The sequence below is a fragment of the Ruditapes philippinarum genome, unplaced genomic scaffold, assembly GCF_026571515.1.
Source record: "Ruditapes philippinarum isolate M1 unplaced genomic scaffold, ASM2657151v2 ctg3605_1_1_1_1, whole genome shotgun sequence".
NCBI lineage: Eukaryota > Metazoa > Mollusca > Bivalvia > Venerida > Veneridae > Ruditapes > Ruditapes philippinarum.
The window spans coordinates 65,862-88,852 of NW_026862108.1; the positions used below are offsets into that span (position 1 = coordinate 65,862).

A 22,991-nucleotide genomic window follows, 5' to 3' on the forward strand; every position below is an offset into this window, starting at 1 on the left:
TATCTTCAGCCGAAACTTAAATACACAATAAAGATATAAACAAATGACGATACGTCATGAAAAAAGCGGGAACGTTAAATGATATCGTATTTCCCGGCAAACACAATATGGTAATTTATACCGTAAAATTATAATATTATGGACATTGAGCATAATCCGTACAATCTGGCAGTGAATTAATGACATTTATTTTGCGGACAGGGAGGTAATAAAGTTCACATGTTTATTATTCTATGGCCACAAATTGTATGGTAATTAACAATTTTTACTGAATAAAAATTGGTTAATAAACGAACAATATGACTGAATAAAAACGCAAAGGTTTCTTTTATATTTAAAAATGAAGAAATTGTAATAAATATGATGTACTTATATATACATATATCCCGTTAAACAGACATTATCATTAAGCATTAAGCTGTGGTTTTAATAATTTGAATAGAAGTTTTTCTTTTCTAAAAAAGTCACTTTCGCTTTATATTTTATACAGAGGAAAAATGTTAAATTTACCTCCTGAACATTTATGTCAATGTTTATTGACTTGCAAATTTCTGAATTGTTCTGTGTTTTGTTTGTTGTCTATGTTAAGTCATACGTTCAAATAATTCATTTTTTGTTTGGCCAATATAAAACTGTTTACATTTGTCACAAATTATTTAATATATCTCATTTTTTGAAGCACAGTTCGTTCATACTTTGTTTGATCTTAAATGTCTTACTGTTACAAAATTGTATTTAATTTCCTTCTATTTAAGAAGGAAACACCTACTACTATATATATTAAAAATGTTTGAATGTACAAGGCTTAGAGCTTGGATATTTGGTATCTTATATCACCTATAAGTCCACTACCATAGTTGTTCAAAATATAGCCCTCGGGTAAGAATACGTGCACTTAGTAAAACTTAAGAAATCTTCTCAGAATTGAAAAAGCCAAGCCTATAGGTAAGGTAATTGGCATGAAACATTGTTTAATGGAACTTTACAAAGATTGTTGAAATTATAGTCCTGGGACCAAACTTTGACCCGGCCCGGGGTCATATGTTTTCATATATGTTTATAATAAAAACTTTAAACAAAATCTTGTCTGAATTCAGGTACAATGCTTAGAGCTTAGATATTTGGTTTATAATATCATCATTCTATAGGTCCATTATTAAGTTGTTCAAAGTTTGCCCCTATTGATAAATTATAGGATGAGCGCATTGGGGCCAATGGCCCCTTGTTTAAAAAATGACTCCCAGAGCTATGAATAAAAAACCTGTCTGGCTTTCACAGGTCAAACTGCCGGCATGATTCCAACATTACTTTATGAGAGTGATAAGAACCATACTCTCTTGTGTATATCTCAACACGTTCTGCTTTGCTGCACAAATATGCTTCTCGAGCTATAAATAGAAAATGCATGTATCGCTTTCACAGGTCAACTCCTGGCTGGATTTAAACGAACTTCTCAGGAGTAATCAGTACCATCCCTAGTTGAGTATATCACCGGCACATTTCTCTTTGCTGTAAAAAATGGCGGCCAGAGCAATAAAAAGTATCGTGTCCATCCTTCTTAAGTCATCTTGTCCAGCTTTCACAGGTCAAACCCCTTGCAGGATGTCAATAAAACTTCATATCAATAATGAGAACCACCCATAGTTACGCACATGCTTTTGTTGCACAAAATGGCCGACATAGCTATAAAAAAGAAAGATTCAACTGCAGAATTTCAGCCAAACCTTACAGTAGTATTCCACCATCCTAAGTTGTGGATATTGCTGGCTCTTTGTGCTTCGCTGCAAAAAATGTCCAGCTGAGCTATGAAAAAACAATATTGTCATTTTTCACAGTTCAAAATGGCATTATTTCATAGGAATGATCAAAACCATACATTGCTATGCATAAAACGTCAAAGAAATGATCATTACCATATAATTGCCAGGTTCTGTTTTGCAGCACATATTGGCCATAAATAGAAACTATTGTCCAGTTTTCACAGGTCAAACTCCTTGGGGTTTACAATAAGACATTACAGGAGTGATCAGTACCACAAAATGCGAATTCACAGTACCATCCCTAGCTGTGTACATTGCATGTGCTGGTTTTCTACCAGAAACCTCTAATTTGGTCATGGTCAAATGTTTTTGACAGTTATCCCCCTTGACCCTGGAAGATATTTTAAAAATCACAATTTCTAATCCTTATCTTGGCCGCAAATATGCAATATGCAATTTGCAAAAGGCTAGCACTGAATAGTTTAAGGGATTCGAACTTAAAATGATAACAAAAAGTTTTGTGAAAACAAATGGGGAACTAAATATTAGTATAACATTTTAAATTTTGGCTGCATGCGGAGTTGTTCGTGGAATACATAGACCCCTACCTAAAAGTGCAAGGTCGCACTTGGAGGTCAAAACCAAAATGGTCTTTTATTGGGTATGATCCCAAGTCAGGCTAAAGCAAATAATTATAAAATGTCATTTGTGAATCGCCCACATACCTTTCTCGATACAACGGATATACACTGGATATGAAATGTACCATGTTGCAAACAATATCCTGTATTGACTTTTTATTTGTCGCATTTTGTAGTTTTGAAAAAGTGAAAAAAAAATACAAGTGTATGTCTGTTGACAAATACTCATGAATTACCTTTTATTTTATGAATTTTTTGATGCATATGCAGATAAAGCATTTATCACGACTTTACAGATCCAGATTCATACAGATTCATACGTGAAATAGCAAAATTCTGTGGTGCTCCATGTAAAACTTGGTTTAGCCGAGGGATATTGGTAACTCTGTTACAAATAATTCTTGTCCCTAACATGCATTAACTAGAACTGGAAAAGAATAAATTTACCTGAACTCGTATTTATTTTACTTTTTCTAAAAATATGAAATTAAGGTAAAGTGAAAAAGATTAGGATAGGGGAATGTCAGCACTTATTTACTTTAGGGAGGACAAAAGATGGGCACATGTCTTCCATGATAAAAAAGGTCCTTTTTCCTGGGGAACATTTAGCTTTAGGTTATTAAAGTTGATATGACAATGTGTATTTGATATTTTAGGTTTGCATCGTGAGGTTTTGAAGTCAGATGTAAAAGCTATTGAACAGTTACTAAAAGGCAGCGATATACCAAGCCAACCCTCAATAAATTTTGCTTGTCGCAAGTTTGGGAGAAAACATAAAGTTGTGAAGGATATGTGTACAAAAGTGTGTACCTACATACAAAAGACACAGCCTGACGTTATAAAATCTGTCTGGCCTTCATACAGGTATGTAAAGGATGCAACCGTTGAGCAATTTTCCGAAAATGATGTTATCTTTGTCGTTGTAACACAATCAGGAAAAAAAGGTAACATCGATAATTCAAATTACAAGCAATATATGACATATATACGTGAATCATCTGAAATAAGTCAAGAAAGTAGAGAGGTAAACAAACTTGAAGCTGAAAATACACCCTATGAAGACAAAGGCATAAGAAGAAAACAGAAAAGAATAGTAAAGTGCATGAATGAAAATGTTGACAATTTGTTGGAGAAACATAGTAATATCACTACAATTTCAGCAAGTTTATTTAAATCAAGAAACTTTGAACTAGGAAAGCATCACTTGGAGGACAATTTGTGTATTGTACTTTATGTTCATGTTAAAGGTTATATTCCATTACACGAAGAACCATTTAATCAAAAGGTAGATGAATATGACGTTGACGTACGCGAATGTGTTTTTACACCTCTTATGAATGGTCCGAAGGACTTTCACTCCACTCTTAAGATGGGCCTAGAAATCGGAATAACATCAAATCCAGATGCACCTGGTGAAAATGGAAAATTTGGCACGATTGGATATGTCGAGCCAAAATATTTTGTAACATGCGCACATGTTGTTATGGACATAGATGAAATGAAGAAATTGTCTAAAAAACAAACAGATATCAAAATATATCAACCTTTAGTGCAAAAAAGTCGTAAATTATGCGTCCGTGTTATTCGTGCAGTTTACAGGGAGAAAACAGGCAGTAATAATGTAGGTGTAGATGCAGCCCTTGTGGAAATTCAGGGTAGAGAGTTCACTCCAAACGAGTTTCCACATTCGGATATTCTAGGAGAACTAGGTAAAAGCTTTAAAGTCTAAAAGATATTTTCAGTATGGTTGTCTGCAAGTTCTTTTGCCCCTCTTCTAAGAAGTGGAGGCATATTGCTTTGCACATGCCACCTTCTTGCCCTTGCAAATTCAACCTTGGTATTCAGATTGGTCATAACCAGTGATGAATCCTATTGTTTTATATCAAATAATTTGACAAACCATGGGTTTATTATTCTTGGCTAGTAGATAACACCTGTCTATTTTGAGGTTACACAGTCAAAGGTCAATGACCTTTTATATGAAAATGGCTTCAGATTGCAATTTGTTCATAAATCTTATTGAAACATTTGTCATGTTACCTTTTGATTTCTGGGTCAATGACTGAAAGGTCAACGTCATAGTGACCTTGTATGCCAAAATGGTTTCCAACCAATAACATAACACTAGACCAATCTGCTACCATTTTGGAGGCTGCATGTTTTATAATGATATCTTAGTTGCATTGCAAGGTTCATCGTGTGTAACAATAATAAACATTAATTAGGTGTTCTTCATAACAGTCATTGCCGTCGCAAATATTTTTTTTAAAGTATATATGAAAATGTAAAAGAAAGATATATTACAACTGGTACAAACGTACAAATTAAAGATATTATTTTCAAAGTCATCAAGTCATCACCTTAAGATTACAATAATGTAATATATCAATGTAAACATTTTAAAACATGCATGAAAAATGGGAGATAATTAAATAATTATATGATTGATATTAATAAATAACGTATATGTATCAATTAAAAATAATCAATAAATATTTCTAAATAATAAATGAGTACTAAAATAGAAAAGTCCTTTATGCCGATATTTACTGAAAGAGATATCTGATGTTTTTTTAATGACATGCAAGCGTATATATTTGTATAATATCATAATTTATAAAGCACTTTTGCATTTTAATCCTTCTGACATAATGTTTCCAATTTGTACATCCCATATGTCTTATTCAAAAGTTTGCCCATATTACCATGTACTTTATCAATCGATATGAAAGAAAAGTCATCAAGTGAATGATTTACGAAATAAAATGAATTGCAACAATTGAAGAAAAATTGAATTGACAAAATACTTCTTATATCAATTTTATCGCTGTTCATTCGTTTTGATACCTGTTGATGAGTTTGGCTGTATTTTAAATTGTTTACAAAGACTTAGTAATGAAATAAATAACATCACTAGATTAACAATTTCCATTAGAATGCATCACATATTTGTAGTAGTGAATTTACTATTCTTTTCAATAATTATACAGTGATTACACATTTTATACGCTCAAAAGAACTTCAGCGTATATTGTTATGCACCTGGTTGTCCGTCCGTCTTGCCGAAAGCATTTGTCGTGTCCGGTCTGTATCTTTTGAACCGGTGGAAGGTCACACTTAGCCATTGTGTAAGAATATCAAGATTTTGTGTCCGCTCTGTATCTTTTGAACCAATAAAAAGAAACTATTTTTTTTCTGGCAGAAATATAACCTTTATTTGCAGAACAAAAGTTCGGGGGTTCTAAGATCAAAAATGGTCCGGCCTGGGGATTTATTGACTTCTTAAGATCTATATAGGAGTTTTCGTGTCCGGTCTGTTTGTTTGTTGTTGTTGGTTTGAACCAGCGGAAGAAAGTTGGAACTAGTTGACAGAAGTATTAACAAGAATGTGCTGAGCGCAGGTTTGACCTTCCAAAGGTCAATGTCATTTTGTATCAATTTCAAAATGATGTGCCTGCTCTGTTTCTTTTAAACCGATATTAGGAAATTAAATTTATTTGGTAGAAATATTTATATTACTGAGATTATGTACAGAGCGCAGTTTTAGACTACCTTGGCTCAAGGTCAAGATCACATTGACGCAGTCAAAATCTTTATGTAATTGTAGACATTTCAAGTGAAAAATAATCTCTATTAATGTCCAGGTATTAATGTATTTCCTCCCAATATATATGTAAGTTATCTCCATTTATTTCCCAAAATCTATTACTTTATAAAATGTTTTTTGTTTATATAAGGCCAATAAAGCACGAAGAAAACGCAACAGCCGCTGTGGTGTAGTGGTAAGCATACTGGACCGGCAATCCAGAGACCCGTGAATTGAGTCCTGGCTGCGGTGTGCCGATTTTCCGTGCGATTTTTCTTTGTGTAATTTCGCGCTCATGACTTTTTTCTTTCAAATATATATTCATATTTTTTTTGGTTTTCATTGGTTTTTACGTCACACCGAAACGGTATATTAGGTTCTATGGCGACGTTTCAGCTTTGATGGAGGAAGACCTCAGGTGCCCTTCCTTGCATTATTTCCGGCACGAACGGCTACCTGAATAGAACCCCCGGTTGCTAGCTGGATTGCTTCCTAACCTAAAAGAATTCTAAGTCCTTGTAGGGATTTGAGCCAAAAGCCGCCCACGGACGCCTCAATATATACATATATAGTTTTAGATCTTTTGCTATAAAGACTTTAATAATTCAGGAGGTTAAAGGTTAATATGATTTAATTATTTTGAAATAAAATATCAAAACTGATGTTACTTGAAATGTTTAAATTCACTAATAAGGCTGGTAATAAGAACACACTATCATATGCCTAAAATGTTATATTTATTTTAAATCTTATACTTTGCATGAAGCATGCCTTGTTGTCATCTACAAATTTTCAAAATCATTTCAGTGATTTAAAAAAATGGCTGTGCCAAGTGAGTTGGTGGGGGATAGGTAGGTCTGTCACAATTTACATGCAGACCAATTTATATAGCATGCATGTCTTAAAACGACTTTTTCAACCTTCAACATGCAGAGCATAGATTCTTTGCATGTATCATCTCTTTGTAAAAAAATATAAATATCATTTTTGTTCAAATAATGAACATAAAATGAATGTTTATGTGAGTATTGATGTTATGGAAAGGGGCGTAGCTAGGCCAAAAACTATATTAAGAACACTCATGCCGGGGGTTAAGAAGGCCGCTATAGGCCCCCTTGCAGGTCCAGGGCAGAGCCCTGGTAGGGGTCCAGGGGGCGAAGCCCCCGAAAGCTCCTCGATGTTTACCATTGAGGGTTACTTAAATTATGCATTTCCATGTCAATTTGAAGTCAATAAAATAAGAAATTTACTTTAGTAGGAATAATAATTTTGATGCAATAGTATGACATACGATTTGGTTAATATCTTTAATATAATTAGAACAGAACAGAACTGAAATATAATTGAAAGATTGTATAACAATATTTCAAGGTTTTTGTCAACGTTACATAACTAAGAATATACTTTGCATAAAAAGACGCAAACAAAATTAATGATGCTGTCAGCAAATGAAAGTGTCAAATGGCGATTTTTCGTCGTGCAAATGTATTTACAACGACGTCAGTCTGGACCACCCAGTCTCTGTGGATGTGCAAAAGCCTAAACCAGAGAGACGACCAGCGGTCATTGATGCGCGCAAGGAAGTATTTAGCCTTCTCATCCTGCTGAATGAACGTCCAGCGCTACGTTAGTAGAAGCAAATACACTTGTTTACAGTTAGATAAAGTTCAATCAGTATATCCTGTAGCATGGATTCTGTATATAGTGGACGGAGCCTGCAACAGAAAAGTTTTGCATCGTGTCCTCTAGCGTCCACACTCGCGTATAAAAGTTTCCTAATCATCCAATAAATCACAGTCGAAAGTCTCATGTGCTTCTGTTTCTCATGCTTTAATGAAAACAGTCGAATGTGGCTTTATTTACTTATTAGGCATTATAAAGAAAAGTTATTTGTTTTGAGTGAATATGCTAAGTGTGGTTTGCATTTGTTATAATATTGCAATTTTCTCATTTCTCATTATAGGGTTAACGCACGTTTTTCCGTGTGATAACGACTGCAGAGTCCCGAGGAACGGTTGGTGCCCGAGCCCGGTAGGGCTCCAACAGTTCAGAGGGACTCTGCAGACTTTATAACACGAAATAAACGTGCGTTGACGCTATTATAGCATAAAATTTTAAAACAGATTCATGATGTATATTGTATATAAAACACAAACATTAAATCCTTGTGCTTGAACGGTATTTATCCAACTCTACATGTTTTACGTATGCGTTTTATTTTTTCCGGGGCCAACAACTTGAGAACCGAACGAAATTTCGAATTTTAATTGATTTAACAAAGTTTAACTTTGGAGATATATTAACTTAAGAAAAACATAACATTACTCTACCCAAGACAAAACAGACGCCTCAGAAATTCCTAGAATGATTACAGATTGGCGGTAGGAAAAAGATCAGTGACATCAGATTCAAATTCAGAATCGTTTTTTTTTTAAGCACGCAAGTTTAAAAAAAAATCAGGGATAAAACATTATTCTCTCAAAGAATCATACAGAACATTTATCAATATAAACGTCAATAAAACAACGTTTTCTTATATTCATTTTGTGCTTTCCATTTTTGTAAGTTAATCGGGGGATTAAACTGAATGACAGATTCTATTTGTTTACATTGACAACTGTCCGTTTCTAAGAAAGGGCGACAACCAAGATAAGCGGCGATGTCTATACGCCGTATTGCCGGCATAATTACTTGAATGCTGCTCGCCGTTATGGTCTCAACCCGGTACGGAGTTAGACCGAACCCATTGTAGTCTAGAAAGTAGTTCTTTAAAATTTTGAAATGGCCCAGTTTAAGTCATCTCTAGTTAGATTGGTCATAATTAAAGTGTATTGATTGCATGTGTGTAGTTTTTGTGTGTTAAATGATGACTTTAAAAGTTATTTTTTGTGTATTCTCCAGGAACTCATTTGTTGGTGGAAGGATTAAAGATGTACTACCCACCAGCTGTCTGGAGTTTTTAAAGAGGTGAATTTAAACAGTGTTACAACAAAATGAAGATTTCTGGAAAAAGTAGATGGCTAACCTATTATATTTTGGGCCTCATTGGACTTAGATAGTGTTAATGTTTAAAGTTGAAGACAATATATAATTCATCAAGAACAGTGGAATCCAGAATTAAGCCTCAAATTTGACTGATTTACTATAGAACAAATAGTACGAAAATTCACCGGTCCGTGTCCTAGATAAGAAATAAGAAAAATTGGAACTGGTTGATGGATATGGATGAAACTTTGCATCAGTGATGTGTTTATGAAAAGAAGTCAGGAAAATAAAGGATAACTGACAGGTTTGAAAATTCTAAATTTTATTTCAATTTTTAAATTTTGACATTTTAAATTGGGACATATGTTGTTATTGTTATCTCCCCTTCAAATGTAGATGTCTGCTACTGAGTCAGTAAGCAGGGACAAGGGTACAGAGCTTTTGCATGAAAGATTCACCACATTTTATTGAATTAAAACTGTAAAGATAAATTTAGAATTAAAAAATGAAATTTAAATTTTGTAAAAAGCAGTTTATAAATTGATAAATTTTATTTTTGCACCCTGTGTTTAGCAATTTACTATAAATCTAGCTTATTTTTAAAAGATTTATATAGAAAATGATAATTTTTAGAGAAATGCATCTTAAATTATGGATAAATTATGCATTGCAAGGAATTGGCGAGTGTGTGGTTTCAGATTGGTTACATTGGTAAAAAAAGTGATTGGCAAGCTCATTCCAGAGATCTCTAAGGGGCACAAGAAGCACCGGCCATGGGATTCGAACAAGCACCATAGTAGCCTATTGCTCATATGGACCACACATTATATGTTTTGATGTTTCAGCAAAGGATTGATGCTGTAATTATCAGTATGTAAATATTCACTATTTTTTTGTATTTCAATGAAGCAGAACTGACAATTGAACAGGACAAATGTGATTTATAAAATTTGGAAATATAGGCATTTTCAGTGTAGTGAAACTTGATGTTTTGCTGTGTTGCAGACTGTATTTGCTATTAATATATACACATAAAATATTTTCTAGTCATTAAACAGTGTACTTTATGGATAATTGGCTCATTTAGAATAACACAGTTGATATGATTGTTGTTGTTGTTGTTGTAGCTGCTACATCAGTTAATTTAGGTTAGATTTATAATGTCTAAACTGCTATTTTCATGCAGGCATGCATTTTTCAGCACACAATCTTTATATAAGCTCTTCTGTGTGAATTAGCAAATCTAGCCATTGATTAATTAAGACATTATTTTCTTTCTTTTTCAGATATCAGAATTACGGCATAAATGCTTCTTATAATTTTCTTAGGCATGTACTAGTGTTGCATATTTTTTCAGACCGTGCAGTTACCAAAGCCTGGGTTTGAGTACATGACCTTACCTTATCCTGGTAAAGATCTATGGAAGGACTCGTTCAGCTCAGTTTGGCAGCAGCTTTGTCAGGACACATTGAGAAGGTAATAACTTATGTCTAGTTTGAAACTTCAGCTATTGACGGTAGCGACTCCCAATGCTCGGGCAATATTTGGTAGTTATTTTGATGTATATCAGGAGAAAATTTCTCTAATTCTGACTATATTAAGACTTCTCAATGATTTAAAGTGGGAGACGGTATGTGTCATCTTTTTTAAGCCTTTTTTGTGTGAGAGTTGGCTAATCTTACTTTGCCAGAACACATAGCCCATGGTGATATGGTAACCTCTTTGCTAACCTTAAGATTACATCTGTTTGTCTTTATTGATATCTTAAGCAAACAATGTAGGGTGTGTATGTTGGTTCTTTACTTTATTTACCATGGTGTATAGGTAAAAATCATAATCAGTAAGTTTTATTACAATATTGAAGGAAAAAGTTATGAAAATAGCACATTTAATTGTGATTACTTGTATTTTAATCCAAAATTTCATGCTCCCATTTAAAGAAATGGAGTTTTTATTACAATTTTTAAGCAATAAGGTCTTATTCTTTCATAAAAATAACTGTATGACATTAGCCGGTAACAGTAAACTTTATTCGAAGAAAATCCATTGACAGAATCAAAAGATATGACAGAATTTGTAATATAAATTTTTGCGTAAAATTCTATTGGCCGAGCCTGACTTTTCGCATGAAGGTTCATATTTAAGAAATTGTACTGCATTAATGTAATTTGTTAGAGACATGTCAAACCTATATGATTGTACTTGTATAACACTAAATTACTAGGAAATGAGTATAAAGTTTGGCTTAACTTAAATTTTGGATTCATTTAGGTCTCAACCCGGTACGGAATTAGACCGAACCCATTGTAGTCTAGAAAGTAGTTCTTTAAAATTTTGAAATGGCCCAATTTAAGTCATCTCTAGTTAGATTGGTCATAATTAAAGTGTATTTATTGCATGTGTGTAGTTTTTGTGTGCTATATGATGACTTTAAAAGTTATTTTTTGTGTATTCTCCAGGAACTCATTTGTTGGTGGAAGGATTAAAGATGTACTAAACACCAGCTGTCTGGAGTTTTTAAAGAGGTGAATTTAAACAGTGTTACAACAGAATGAAGATTTCTGAAAAAAGTAGATGGCTAACCTATTATATTTTGGGCCTCATTGGACTTAGATAGTGTTAATGTTAAAAGTTGAAGACAATATATAATTCATCAAGAACAGTGGAATCCAGAATTAAGCCTCAAATTTGACTGATTAACTATAGAACAAATAGTACGAAAATTCACCGGTCCGAGTCCTTATGCGCTTGAGGCCCTCGAATTAATAATTCCAATATAACAAGAGCGCATGACTCTGGCAAACAGGCCAAATCGTCATTTTTTGTTTGTTTACTGGGCCCTGTATGTATTGCGCATAGGTAAAACCGGGCTATAACAAGAGCGCGTGACTATGTTAACGCATGGTTTTGGCCCCGTTATAACATGGGCAAAAGAGGGGAAAATAGCCGATTTTATGCTATAATGTGAGATATAGCATATTCCATCACAAAAGGCATACATCATCTATACATTTTAGTTCCACTGTGTATAAACAGTAAATCATTTTTTAATTGATAATAGAGATGTCTATACATAAGGCCGATACAATTAAAAAAACGAGTAGATATTTACAAATCGCAGTTACTAGAGTATAGAAGCTCACATGAGTTGTCATATAATATAAAATTTTGTAAAACGAGTTAAAGAATATTTTAAAGCAAACTTATTAAGAGTTTCAGTTCTTTTACGTAATGACAACAAATATCTTTTTTTCACAAAACATATCGCATTCAAATAAGTGAAATCAAATATAGTGTAAAGTTCAATAAAGCGAACACAATATTATTTTATTCAACGAGTCCAATTAAATCTAATAATGATCTTACACGAACATATGTAATTTCCTAAATAACAGTAAAAACTTTTTTTTTTCATTGACGCACTTGTAGCTTTAACATTTTGCGCATTTTTAGCTCACCTGTCACAAAGTGACAGGGTGAGCTTTTGTGATCGCTTTTCGTCCGGCGTCCGGCCGTCCGTCCGTCCGTCGTCCGTCGTCCGTCCGTAAACTTTTACTTTAAATGACATCTCCTCACAAACCACTAAGCCAATTTCATCCAAACTTCACAGGAATGTTCCTTTGGTGGTCACCTTTAAAAATTGTTCAAAGAATTTAATTCCATGCAGAACTCTGGTTGCCATGGCAACCGAAAGAAAAAACTTTAAATATCTTCTTTTAAAAAACCATAAGAGCTAGAGCTTAGATATTTGGCATGAAACATCTTCTAGTGAGTCTCTACCAAGTTTGTTCAAATAAAAGCCCTGGGGTCAAAATTGGCCCCGCCCCAGGGGGTCATTGATTTTCCCTATATGCATATAGTAAAAACAAAAAAAATCTTTTTTTTGAAGAACCCAAAGAGCTAGAGCTAAGATATTTAGCATGAAACATGTTCTAATGGGTGTCTACCAAGTTTGTTCAAATAAAAGCCCTGGGGTCAAAATTGGCCCCGCCCCGGGGGGTCATTGACTTTCCCTATATGCATATAGTAAAAACTTAAAAAATCTTCTTTTAAGGAACTCAAAGAGCTATTGCTAAGATATTGAGCATCAAACATGTTCTAATAGGTGTCTACCAAGTTTGTTCAAATAAAAGCCCTGGGGTCAAAATTGGCCCCGCCCCAGGGGGTCATTGATTTTCCCTATATGCATATAGTAAAAACTTAAAAAGTCTTCTTTTAAAGAACCCAAAGAGTTAGAGCAAAGATATTTAGCATGAAGCATGTTCTAATAAGTGTCTACCAAGTTTGTTCAAATAAAAGCCCTGGGGTCAAAATTGGCCCCGCCCCAGGGGGTCATTGATTTTCCCTATATGCATATAGTAAAAACTTAAAGTCTTCTTTTAAAAAACCCAAAGAGCTAGAGCTAAGATATTTAGCATGAAAAATGTTCTAATAGGTGTCTACCAAGTTTGTTCAAATAAAAGCCCTGGGGTCAAAATTGGCCCCGCCCCGGGGGGTCATTGATTTTCCCTATATGCATATAGTAAAAACTTAAAAAGTCTTCTTTTAAAGTACCCAAAGAGATAGAGCTAAGATATTTAGCATGAAACATGTTCTAATGGGTGTCTACCAAGTTTGTTCAAATAAAAGCCCTGGGGTCAAAATTGGCCCCGCCCCAGGGGTGTCATTGTTTTTAACTATATGTGTATAGTAAAAACTTAAAAAAAAAATCTTCTTTTAAAAAGCCCAATGAGCTAGAGCTTAGATGTTTAGCATGAAACATCTTATGGGTGTCTACCAAGTTTGTGCAAATAAAAGCCCTTGGGTTAAAATTGGCCCTGCAACGTTGTGGGGGTGGGGGTGGGGGGCCTATATACAGGTGAGCGATCTCAGGGCCATCATTGCCCTCTTGTTTCGCTTTTTTTTGAATAACGTTTATAACTTGGTTACGTGATGAAAATACGTTATGGTAATAATGTTACTGCACATGGAGAACAAGCGATGTCATGTGATTGAATCTTGATAAGTTATTTTGTATGTATATAATGACGTTTACCATGTTCGAAGTATAATAAATTTAGGTCTATAAATGAATTATTAAATATGTTAAAACGTGAAGAGATATACAAATGCATATGCTTAAAGACGAACACATAACAGTGGAACTGAATAAAATGTTTATCTGTGCCTAAGAGCAATAGCCATTTGATCCATGGTCGCCGCATCCATGGCTTCGTTGGCGTTAAAGCCAAAGAATGGAGCGTCGTTGGATGCCTCACCAATTGTTGCCGAATGAAGTGTGATTATTGCGGGGATTACCGTTATCAAGGTGGTCTCGTAAAATCATTTTATGATTCGCCTGAAGCAGAAAAATTGCAGTCGACTTGGCGACCCCTATGGCAAGATTGTGCCTTCCATACAATATTAAAGTGTATACAATTGCAACTAATAATTTCCGGTTTTTGTTAATGTGCAATCGAATGTAGGAACAGATTCTACTTTAAATTAAAGACCACATTTAAACAATAGGTTTAAATAACTTAATAAATCTAAAATAGAAATTTGTTATACAGGCCTTGTGATATTTTTGGAACTAACAAATCAATCAGTATAGATAGATCTAAAACTAAGTACTTAAATGTAGATGTACCTCTAATCCAATCTAATAAAAATCAGCTCCTAATTAACGCAAGAAATAATTAAGTAGATCTAAACATTAGTAGGCTTGTCCCTAATCTAGTTTATCAATAGCAAAAGGTTAAATAGAACCTCCTAACTTTCTCGATGACAGAGTCCAACTTGGCGTTAAAAAGTTGAAACTTTTCGTAAGCGTCTAGTGATTGCTTCATAAAAACATCTCCAAAAGGAGAGACATAACATTTATTGCTCGCCATTTTGAAAATACGCGCTATATAAGGTGACCGCTATATTACTTTCTATACTACGGGGATCTACCGCTATGCTCGAGTTCAAAGCATTTACAGTGTAGTGTCAATTATTCACTCTATATAGTCATTAAAGTTTTAAACATTTAAAACTTACTTTTATACCTAAATACTTCGAAGATGTATATTTATATTAGAATCAATTATATAATAAGAGCTAAATAAATTTTGGAATCATGCCTTAAATCCTCAAACATCACTATCACCCATACCCTTTAGTTTTCTCACCGTTTTAAGTACAGTTGGATTTTTGTTTTCCTGGATCAATGTTACGCACGTGCGTAAGTGCGTAACGCTTGCTACGCCTCTGATAGATGTAAAGAGAAGTAATGAAAAATAAGAAAACTATTTGTAAGCATAGCATTTTAATTTTTTATTTTATTTTTTTATTATTTTTAGGCATACTATATGTGCTTAAGAATTTTTCTAGTATAACATTATTTGTATGTTTCTTTGAATAGTTATCATTTAAAATCAACATTATTGTTGTTTTGAGTCTGTCTATAATTATACTCCGTGACAATTGTTTGGAGCTCCATATGGGCTTGACTGGTGCCATGTGTATCGTTTGTAATTCACAGCGAAGGCTGTAGCATATATAATTATCAATACATATGCATGTGACATTAGAGCAAATTTCTTTGGCATGTTTCCATATAGGTCGATAATTGAAATAAAACGGACAAATGTAATTAAGGTATCCTCTTTGCTTAAATTTTTTTATTACTTTAGATATTAATTATTTAAACAAATTTGCATTCGGACGTATATTGTCACGCCTATTCACTGCTGTTGTATATAACGTTTATTAGTTTTACCGGTCAAATTTCGTTTATTTAGAGTTGAATTGGTGAAAGAATCTTGAAGACTTCTAGGACGGGTGAATGATAAGATTGGTTTACGATTGTCTAAATTGTTCAGGCTGTCAATTTCTGACAACGTTAAACAATCCCAGTATTTCTTTATTTAAAAGCCATGATTGATGCCGCTCTGCGTTATTTCAGTTATTTTTCAGAGCTTCTTGTTTTGTTTAATTTTTCTCTTTTGCAAAATTTTTTAATGCAGATTTTAGTTTGCTAGCTGGATTATATCTGTGCATAAAAAAGGACTCTAACTAAATAAGAGATTCATGAAATTTATAATTGTCTGAAAAGATAAGTCTGTAATAATTAGCTTTGCTTCACATTCATAAGAAGGCCTGAGTTAATGGAATATGTGGTTTACATACGAATTTCCATTGATAATGTACAAATTTCAATTTAAAGAATTTTAACGTCCCGAAATAACACATTTATTTTTGATAAGCTGTACGCAATTTCATGGTAGGATGGTCCAATATCATAATTGTATAATCTAGAAAGCGGAGCCAAGTCGTAGGTTTAGGATAATATCGGTTTAAAAGATCTGATTCTAATTTGCCCATAAATAGCGATGCGTATGTAGGGGCCATAAAGCTATCCATAGTGATTAATTAAATTTGTAAATAATTATGCCTCGTCAGATATGACTGGGGCAAATAGGTCCTTCCGTCATTCCGTTATCATCATTTTCTCCCAAATAGTTTTACACATTCCACTCAAATTTGATGTATGGATATGTCACTGGAATGTGAAGGTGAACTTTGAATTTGGTCATAGTTCGATAAATGCTTGAAAGAGTAATCTCTCTTGAAAAATTAGAAAATAGTAATTTTTCAATTTCCAATCATTATAACCCCAACAGCTTCCTACATTCAACTCAAATTTGATATATGAATACATGAAATGTATGCGCAGGTCAGGTTTATATTTGATCATGGTTCAGTGATGTTTGACAAGTATGCCCCTTCAGCTTTGAAAAAGGGGGACATTGTCAGTTTTCATTCATGATCACCCCAACAGCTTTATATATTCAACTCAAATCTGAAATATGGATATGTCATAGGAATACGCTGGTCAAGTTCGAATTTGGTAATGGTTTGATGATTTCTAACCGAATAATCCCTCTTAAACTTTGAAAAATTAGAATTTGTTAAGTTTGCGTTCATTTAGTCCCCAACAGTTGTTCTTTTTTACTCAAATTTGGTATAAATATACATCTTAGGAATAAGCAGGCCAGGTTTGAATTTAGCCATGTTTCGATTATTTTGGACAAAGTTATCTCTCTTGAACAAATTAGTTTCGGCACTCTTACTTTTGTAGAAATGTATGTAGTCATTATCTCGCCAAATAATATGCAATATGAAAATTGCAAGAGTTTAACACTAAAAAGTTTCATGGCATTGAACTTTGTATAAAATGTGTTTTGTATACTTACATTAAATAGTTTGACGACACATTTGTTGTTTTCATTATTAAATTAAAATATGCTTTTTTATGAGTCAATTTTAAAAGACTGCCTTTTTCTGCCAACGTTGTTAATATGCAGTGGCTTTTTTCATTATCAAGGAAGTATTTATAAGCAGCTAATTTCATCATCATGTGAGATATCAAAATATAGTGAAATTCCATTTAAATTTACGTTAAACAAAAGTACATGTATCTTTCAAATAAGACGTGATGATTTTATATATGAAATATTAAGTCAAGGTATTTGGAAAAAAAGTATCTATCTGTATAACTATTGCATGCAGAAACCATAGGTCTGCCTTAATATAGGTAGATTTTCATTATAATATTTATGAGTTTTGGTAAAATATTAAATTATAAAATTGGGGCGTTCTCATGTTTTCTAGAAATACTCATTTTCGCTTGTTATATAACTGTTAATTTCAGAAAACTCGTTTATATAGTTTTGAATATTCAGTTGTATTTCCTATGACAGGTTGTTGGCTTATTTTGAGTAATATGTATTGTTATTATAATTATAGAAGATTTTGTCAAGATTGCTTAGTAATAAGAAGAATTATTATTCCCCTTCTTTATCTATCTTTATAACTTTTTATCCGGTGATTTTTTTTTCTAAATAACATGGCACAACTAACCAGCATTATAAGACAACGTGCAGAGCGCAATGATTGGGTTGCTACTTAAAATGTCAAGGTCACACTTTAAGGTCAAATGTTAAAAAAACTACATTTCATGTTTGCTCCATAACTTTTTAACCATTTTAATTTGACTATTTTTAAAGTAACTTAACACAATTGATTACATTATAAGAACATGTGCAGACCGCAATAATTTGGTTAGTTCCCAAAGGTCAAGACCACTGTTAAAAGTTAAATGTATAAGTGTCTATATTTCGTGTCCCTTCAATAACTTTTAAACCTCTGATTTTTCTAAATTGTTTGGCATAAGTGATAACGATTATGAGACGATGTGCAGAGCGCATAAATTGGGCTGATTCCACCAAGGTCAAGGTCACACTTAAATGTCAAGTGTAAAAAGCCTACATTTCATATCGCTCCCTAACTTTTATACCGTTAAAAGGTTTTTTTGATAACTTGGCACAAGTGATCACCATTATAAGACGATGAGCAGAGCGCAATAACTGACTTGCTACCACTAAAGTCAAGGTCACACTTACTGTCAAATGTAGAAAGTCTACATCTCATGTCTGTCCATAACATTAAAACCGCTGCACAATGTTTTTAAGATAACTAGGCAGAAGTGATCACCATGATTACACCATTTTCAGAGCACAATAATAGAGTCACAACCCCGAAGGCCAGGGTCACACTCAAAAGTTCAATGTAAAAACATCTTATTTTATTATGATCGCTCTATAACTTATTGGCAATCCAAAGATTTAAAATTTCTTGGCACAAATGATCCCCACCATGACTTAATCTACGGTGATCAACAGCCAGGTTGCTACCCTCATGTTCAATGTTATATATTCTCCAGAACTTTATGAATTTATGGAATATTTTAAATAACTTGGCACAAATAATCACCATTGTGAGACTTTGTGCTTATGATAAGCATGACACATCATCAAGGTCATGGTTGATAAAATGTAAAGAAGTACACATTCATGCTCATTGCGGAAGGGAATTAAGTTGTCCTTCAGACTGTCTTGTGTTCATACTATGAAAGGTTATAATATGAGTTTTGAAATACATGCTTATCATTACAAGGCATTGTTGCTTGTCAAGGGGCATTATTAGCTCACCTCATATGTAAGCTTTTATGATGGAAGATTGTCCATCGTTAGTCATTGTCCGCAATTTCATCTAAAACATCTCCTTCAAAACTACAAGATAAATTTCATCTATATTTCACAGGAATGACCCTTAGGTGTCCTCTATAAACGAAATGTGGACCTTTTTGTGCCCCAGCTATAGGCCGTAAGGATGACATTTAGATTTACCCTTTTCCGTCCTTTTTCATAGTTCGTCTCTTGTAGCTAAACAAATATTTGGTCCAAAATCACGAAATTTGAGTAACATATTAGCCAGCATGTGAAGTTGTTTTATTGGATTTTTTGTGGATATATTCTGTTTTGTCAAAGTTATTGGCCTTGACTGAGTAAAAGTTTGCAACTATTTATTTGTGCCATGCATTGCTCAAAAGTATTTGACGTATAATCATGACACTTTATAGGAAAGTTGGTCAGCATATGTAGTTTCGCACCAGGGGTTCAAAATTAAGGATTTATTTATCTTTTTAGAGTTATAGCCCTTGAATTAGTACAATGTTTGCTTTTTTACCTTGTGTCGTGTGTTGGTCAAAACAGTATTTGACCTAGACTCATGACAATTGCAGAAATGTTGGTCGGCATGTGCAGTTATGCACCTTTTGATTTATTCAATATTTATGAAACAATTGCAATTGACTTAGTAAAAACCTTTCCAAACTGTTGTATTGTTTTGTACCTTGAGTGCTTGATTTAAAATTTAAAAAAAAACTTACGGAATGATGATCAACATCAATGTGAAGCTGTGTTCTGGGGTTTTGCATGTGTATTTCTTCATGATTTGGTAGCATTGCTTTATGGACTTCACAGAAAGCTTATTAAGTCATTGTCATGGGGTAATAAGTTGCCTCAACTATGGGGTCACTTCATTTACATAGTGAAACATAGTAAACTGTCTTAAAATTGTCATCTATGAATGACAAAATCATAAATATTGTGCATGCAGCATAACGATGTAGTCCTCGACATACGTTCTATTAAAGGTACCATAAACACGGATTAATATGCTAGTGTGTTCATAAAAATAAAAATCAAGTGTAACTTGTATGTGCTGCTGTGTAATGCATACAATTAAGTAATAATTGTTTTATTTGTCACATTATCTTGGCGTCCTTGGGTCATTGATCATATTCCTTTCTTTCTATTAAATTAAGAAACTTGAAAAAGTTTATATTCTTGTTCAGTATATAAAGGTCACTCTTAGAATGTGGTACTTTAATAAGAAGTTAAAAGACATTTCTGAATATATTTGCCATTTATTCATTTATTGCAGGATTGACAGCAGATTTGTCAAGTATTCTTCAAACTGGAGTATATATCCCAAACCATGCTAAAAATATGGATGTTATCAAATATGGTTGTGCAAGTAATGTAACAAAAGGAGGTTACACGTTGGTAAGCCATCCTGTTGTTACTGTATATGACAGGATACAGCTTCGAAATCAGATAACAATTTGGCCAAGAGGAAAGTTTGAGCACTTTGCTGCAGGAGGTGACTCAGGAGCAGTAGTATTTGAACACATTGACGGAAAATTGTATTCTACGTGTATGATAGAGGGAACAATGAGTGACGGTAGAGCTGTAGCAACACCTCTAATTGATGTTCTTGTTGCTCTCGATATTAAAAGTCCAGAAGATGTGATCAAGCTATATGAAGACGAAGATGGTGAATCCGACATGGATGACAGCCCATAAAATCATTATAAAGACATAAAAGAAAAGAATACCACAGCCAGCAAAATTCAAAACTCCAAAACACTACGTAAATATATGAATTTGAAAATTATCTATCTGAAAAGCTAGGTGATTTCCTGAATTTCATTTTCTTACTCGTACTTACCTGTATTTGAATGTCAAGTACATTCAAGAAGATATTATATATATGTATTTTCTATCGAATAACAGCATCATATGAGTTCATTTAGATTTACACTTGTCGTCCTTCCGTGCGTGGATGGGTGCGTGCATTCTCATATAGTGTCACGTGAAGCTTTAAAAGTGCTTTAAAAGTGCTTAAATTATAGTAAAACAATGTACAGGAACGTTGATTAAGTTGTAAAGTTGTAAACCAGGGATTTCGCTTGTGGTTTAATACGGTTTTGTATAATTGCCCCTGACTTAGTAAACATTGACAATTTTGAACATGTGACCCTCGTAGCTAACAAAGTTTTTGACCTGGAGTTATGGAACATTCCAAAAATATTGATCAGCATGTGCACTTGGGGTTTTGCTTGTAGATTTATTTAGTTTATGTATTTGTATAGTTATTATCCCCTGTCGATGGAATCAAGAGGGGGATATTGTTTTCTTGTTGTCCGTCGTCCATCTACACGACCAAAATGAATAGGGAAAGAGAACAAAAAAAATATAATAAAACTCATTCCGTAAAAATAGAGTAGGGGCATTTGACGCTTTATTAAACGATAGAAAATAACAAAAGAAATGGCCTCTTATTTCATTTTGGTCGGCTATCCATCGAGATTTCCTTTTGCTAGTTTTTTAACTTTTTTTGCTAGTTGCTAGTTTTCTGCAACTACTGGCTGGAATTTCACGAAACTTTATGGAAACCATCAATACCAAAAGGAGATGCGCATATCGTCGCCTTGTTTCGGTCAGACCTTCAACACAGAGTTATGGCCCTTTATTATGCATATAGGGCAATGATTGTTTGCGCGCTACATGTCGCTTTGTTCCAGCAAGACCCTTCACACAGAGTTATTACCCTTGATTAGTTATGCGTATCAAGCAATTATCATTTCCACACTTCTTCTCTGCAACTACTGACTGGAAATTCAACAAAACTTTATGGGATTCATGAATACCAAGGGGAGATATGCAATGATGTTTTCCATGCCTTTTCTTTCAACTACTGACAGGGATTAAATGAAACTGTATGGGAACCATGAATACCAAGAAAAGATTTGCATATCGTTGTCTTATTCAGGTCAGATTCTTCAACTCCGAGTAAAGGCCATCATATTAGTTGTGTAGCATGCATTTAAAGCAATATGTCTTTTTCTTTACAACTGCTGGTTTGAATTCAACAAAACTTTATGGGAACCATCAACACAAAAAGGCAATTTACATCTCATTGGCATGACCAGATAATAATATTTAACACAAATTATGGCCCCTGTTATTGCCATGACAATTTATCATGTACAAAGAATATAACTTTTTATATCGTGATAAATATATAAATAAAGCCTCGTGTCTCCTGTTGTTGTTTCAGTAATAACCAGTACTGGGCGGGGTATAAATTCAACGAATAAATGCTTGTCTACTTATATTTATTTAGTTCTTTAAAATAACATTTAATTGTATATCATGTGTATAATATGTTATGCTTAGAGATCAACTCTCTTTTGTAATATTTGTTAAATTTAACTGTTCTGGTAATAAACAAGGGCCTGAATGCCTTCCTTCACTTTTGAAATGTTTAGCTTACATGATTATGTAAAGTTGTTTCACAGTAATTTACGGTATATGTATTATATTTGAAAGATTTATTTGTTTTATATATTATTGCACTGTTGAGTTGAATTATGCATTCTATTAATAACAAGACGTGTCTTGTCAAAATAATATCTACATATTAACTGTAACAATTTTGTTAGACAAGCACGACTTTCTAAAGTGGAAATGTATATCTTAATGAATGTTGCAGTTTATTCCCTGTACATATCCTTCTTCATTATGATTCACATTTTTTGTTGCTTTGATGTTGGCTAGGTTATTATATATTTATACTTTCAACAGATCAATGCCCTGTTTTAGCCTAAAGTGTACTCTTTAAGTTTGTTTTATATATATATATATATATATATATATATATATATATATATATATATATATATATATATATATATATATATATATATATATATATATATATATATATATATATATATATATTATATTATCTGTATCTTGGTTTGATTGAGTTTGTTTGTGAGAAACAATAAACAAGTATAAGCCT

At 33.3% G+C, this 22,991-nt stretch overlaps 1 protein-coding gene and 1 long non-coding RNA gene across 4 annotated transcripts in view; both read left to right on the forward strand.

Annotated features, from left to right (window-relative positions):
* The window catches only part of LOC132717961 (uncharacterized), a 55,405-nt gene extending 32,619 nt beyond the window's left edge, over positions 1-22,786 (forward strand). Inside the window, exons 5-6 of the mRNA XM_060701556.1 lie at positions 3,058-4,110; positions 20,286-22,786. Of these exons, the coding sequence (XP_060557539.1) occupies positions 3,058-4,110; positions 20,286-20,707 (1,475 nt within the window). The 3' untranslated portion in view covers positions 20,708-22,786. The remainder of the gene's footprint in view (positions 1-3,057; positions 4,111-20,285) is intronic.
* On the forward strand, positions 8,065-12,052 carry LOC132717959 (uncharacterized). 3 transcript variants are annotated; one of them, XR_009624014.1, is made up of 4 exons: positions 8,065-9,276; positions 9,647-9,842; positions 10,330-10,448; positions 11,432-12,052. It is a non-coding gene; the product is annotated as an uncharacterized LOC132717959 (long non-coding RNA). The 3 variants fall into 3 exon arrangements; XR_009624016.1 differs by having other exon boundaries at positions 9,671-9,842; XR_009624015.1 differs by lacking the exon at positions 9,647-9,842 and having other exon boundaries at positions 11,432-12,051.
* Positions 22,787-22,991: the final 205 nt, after the last annotated feature.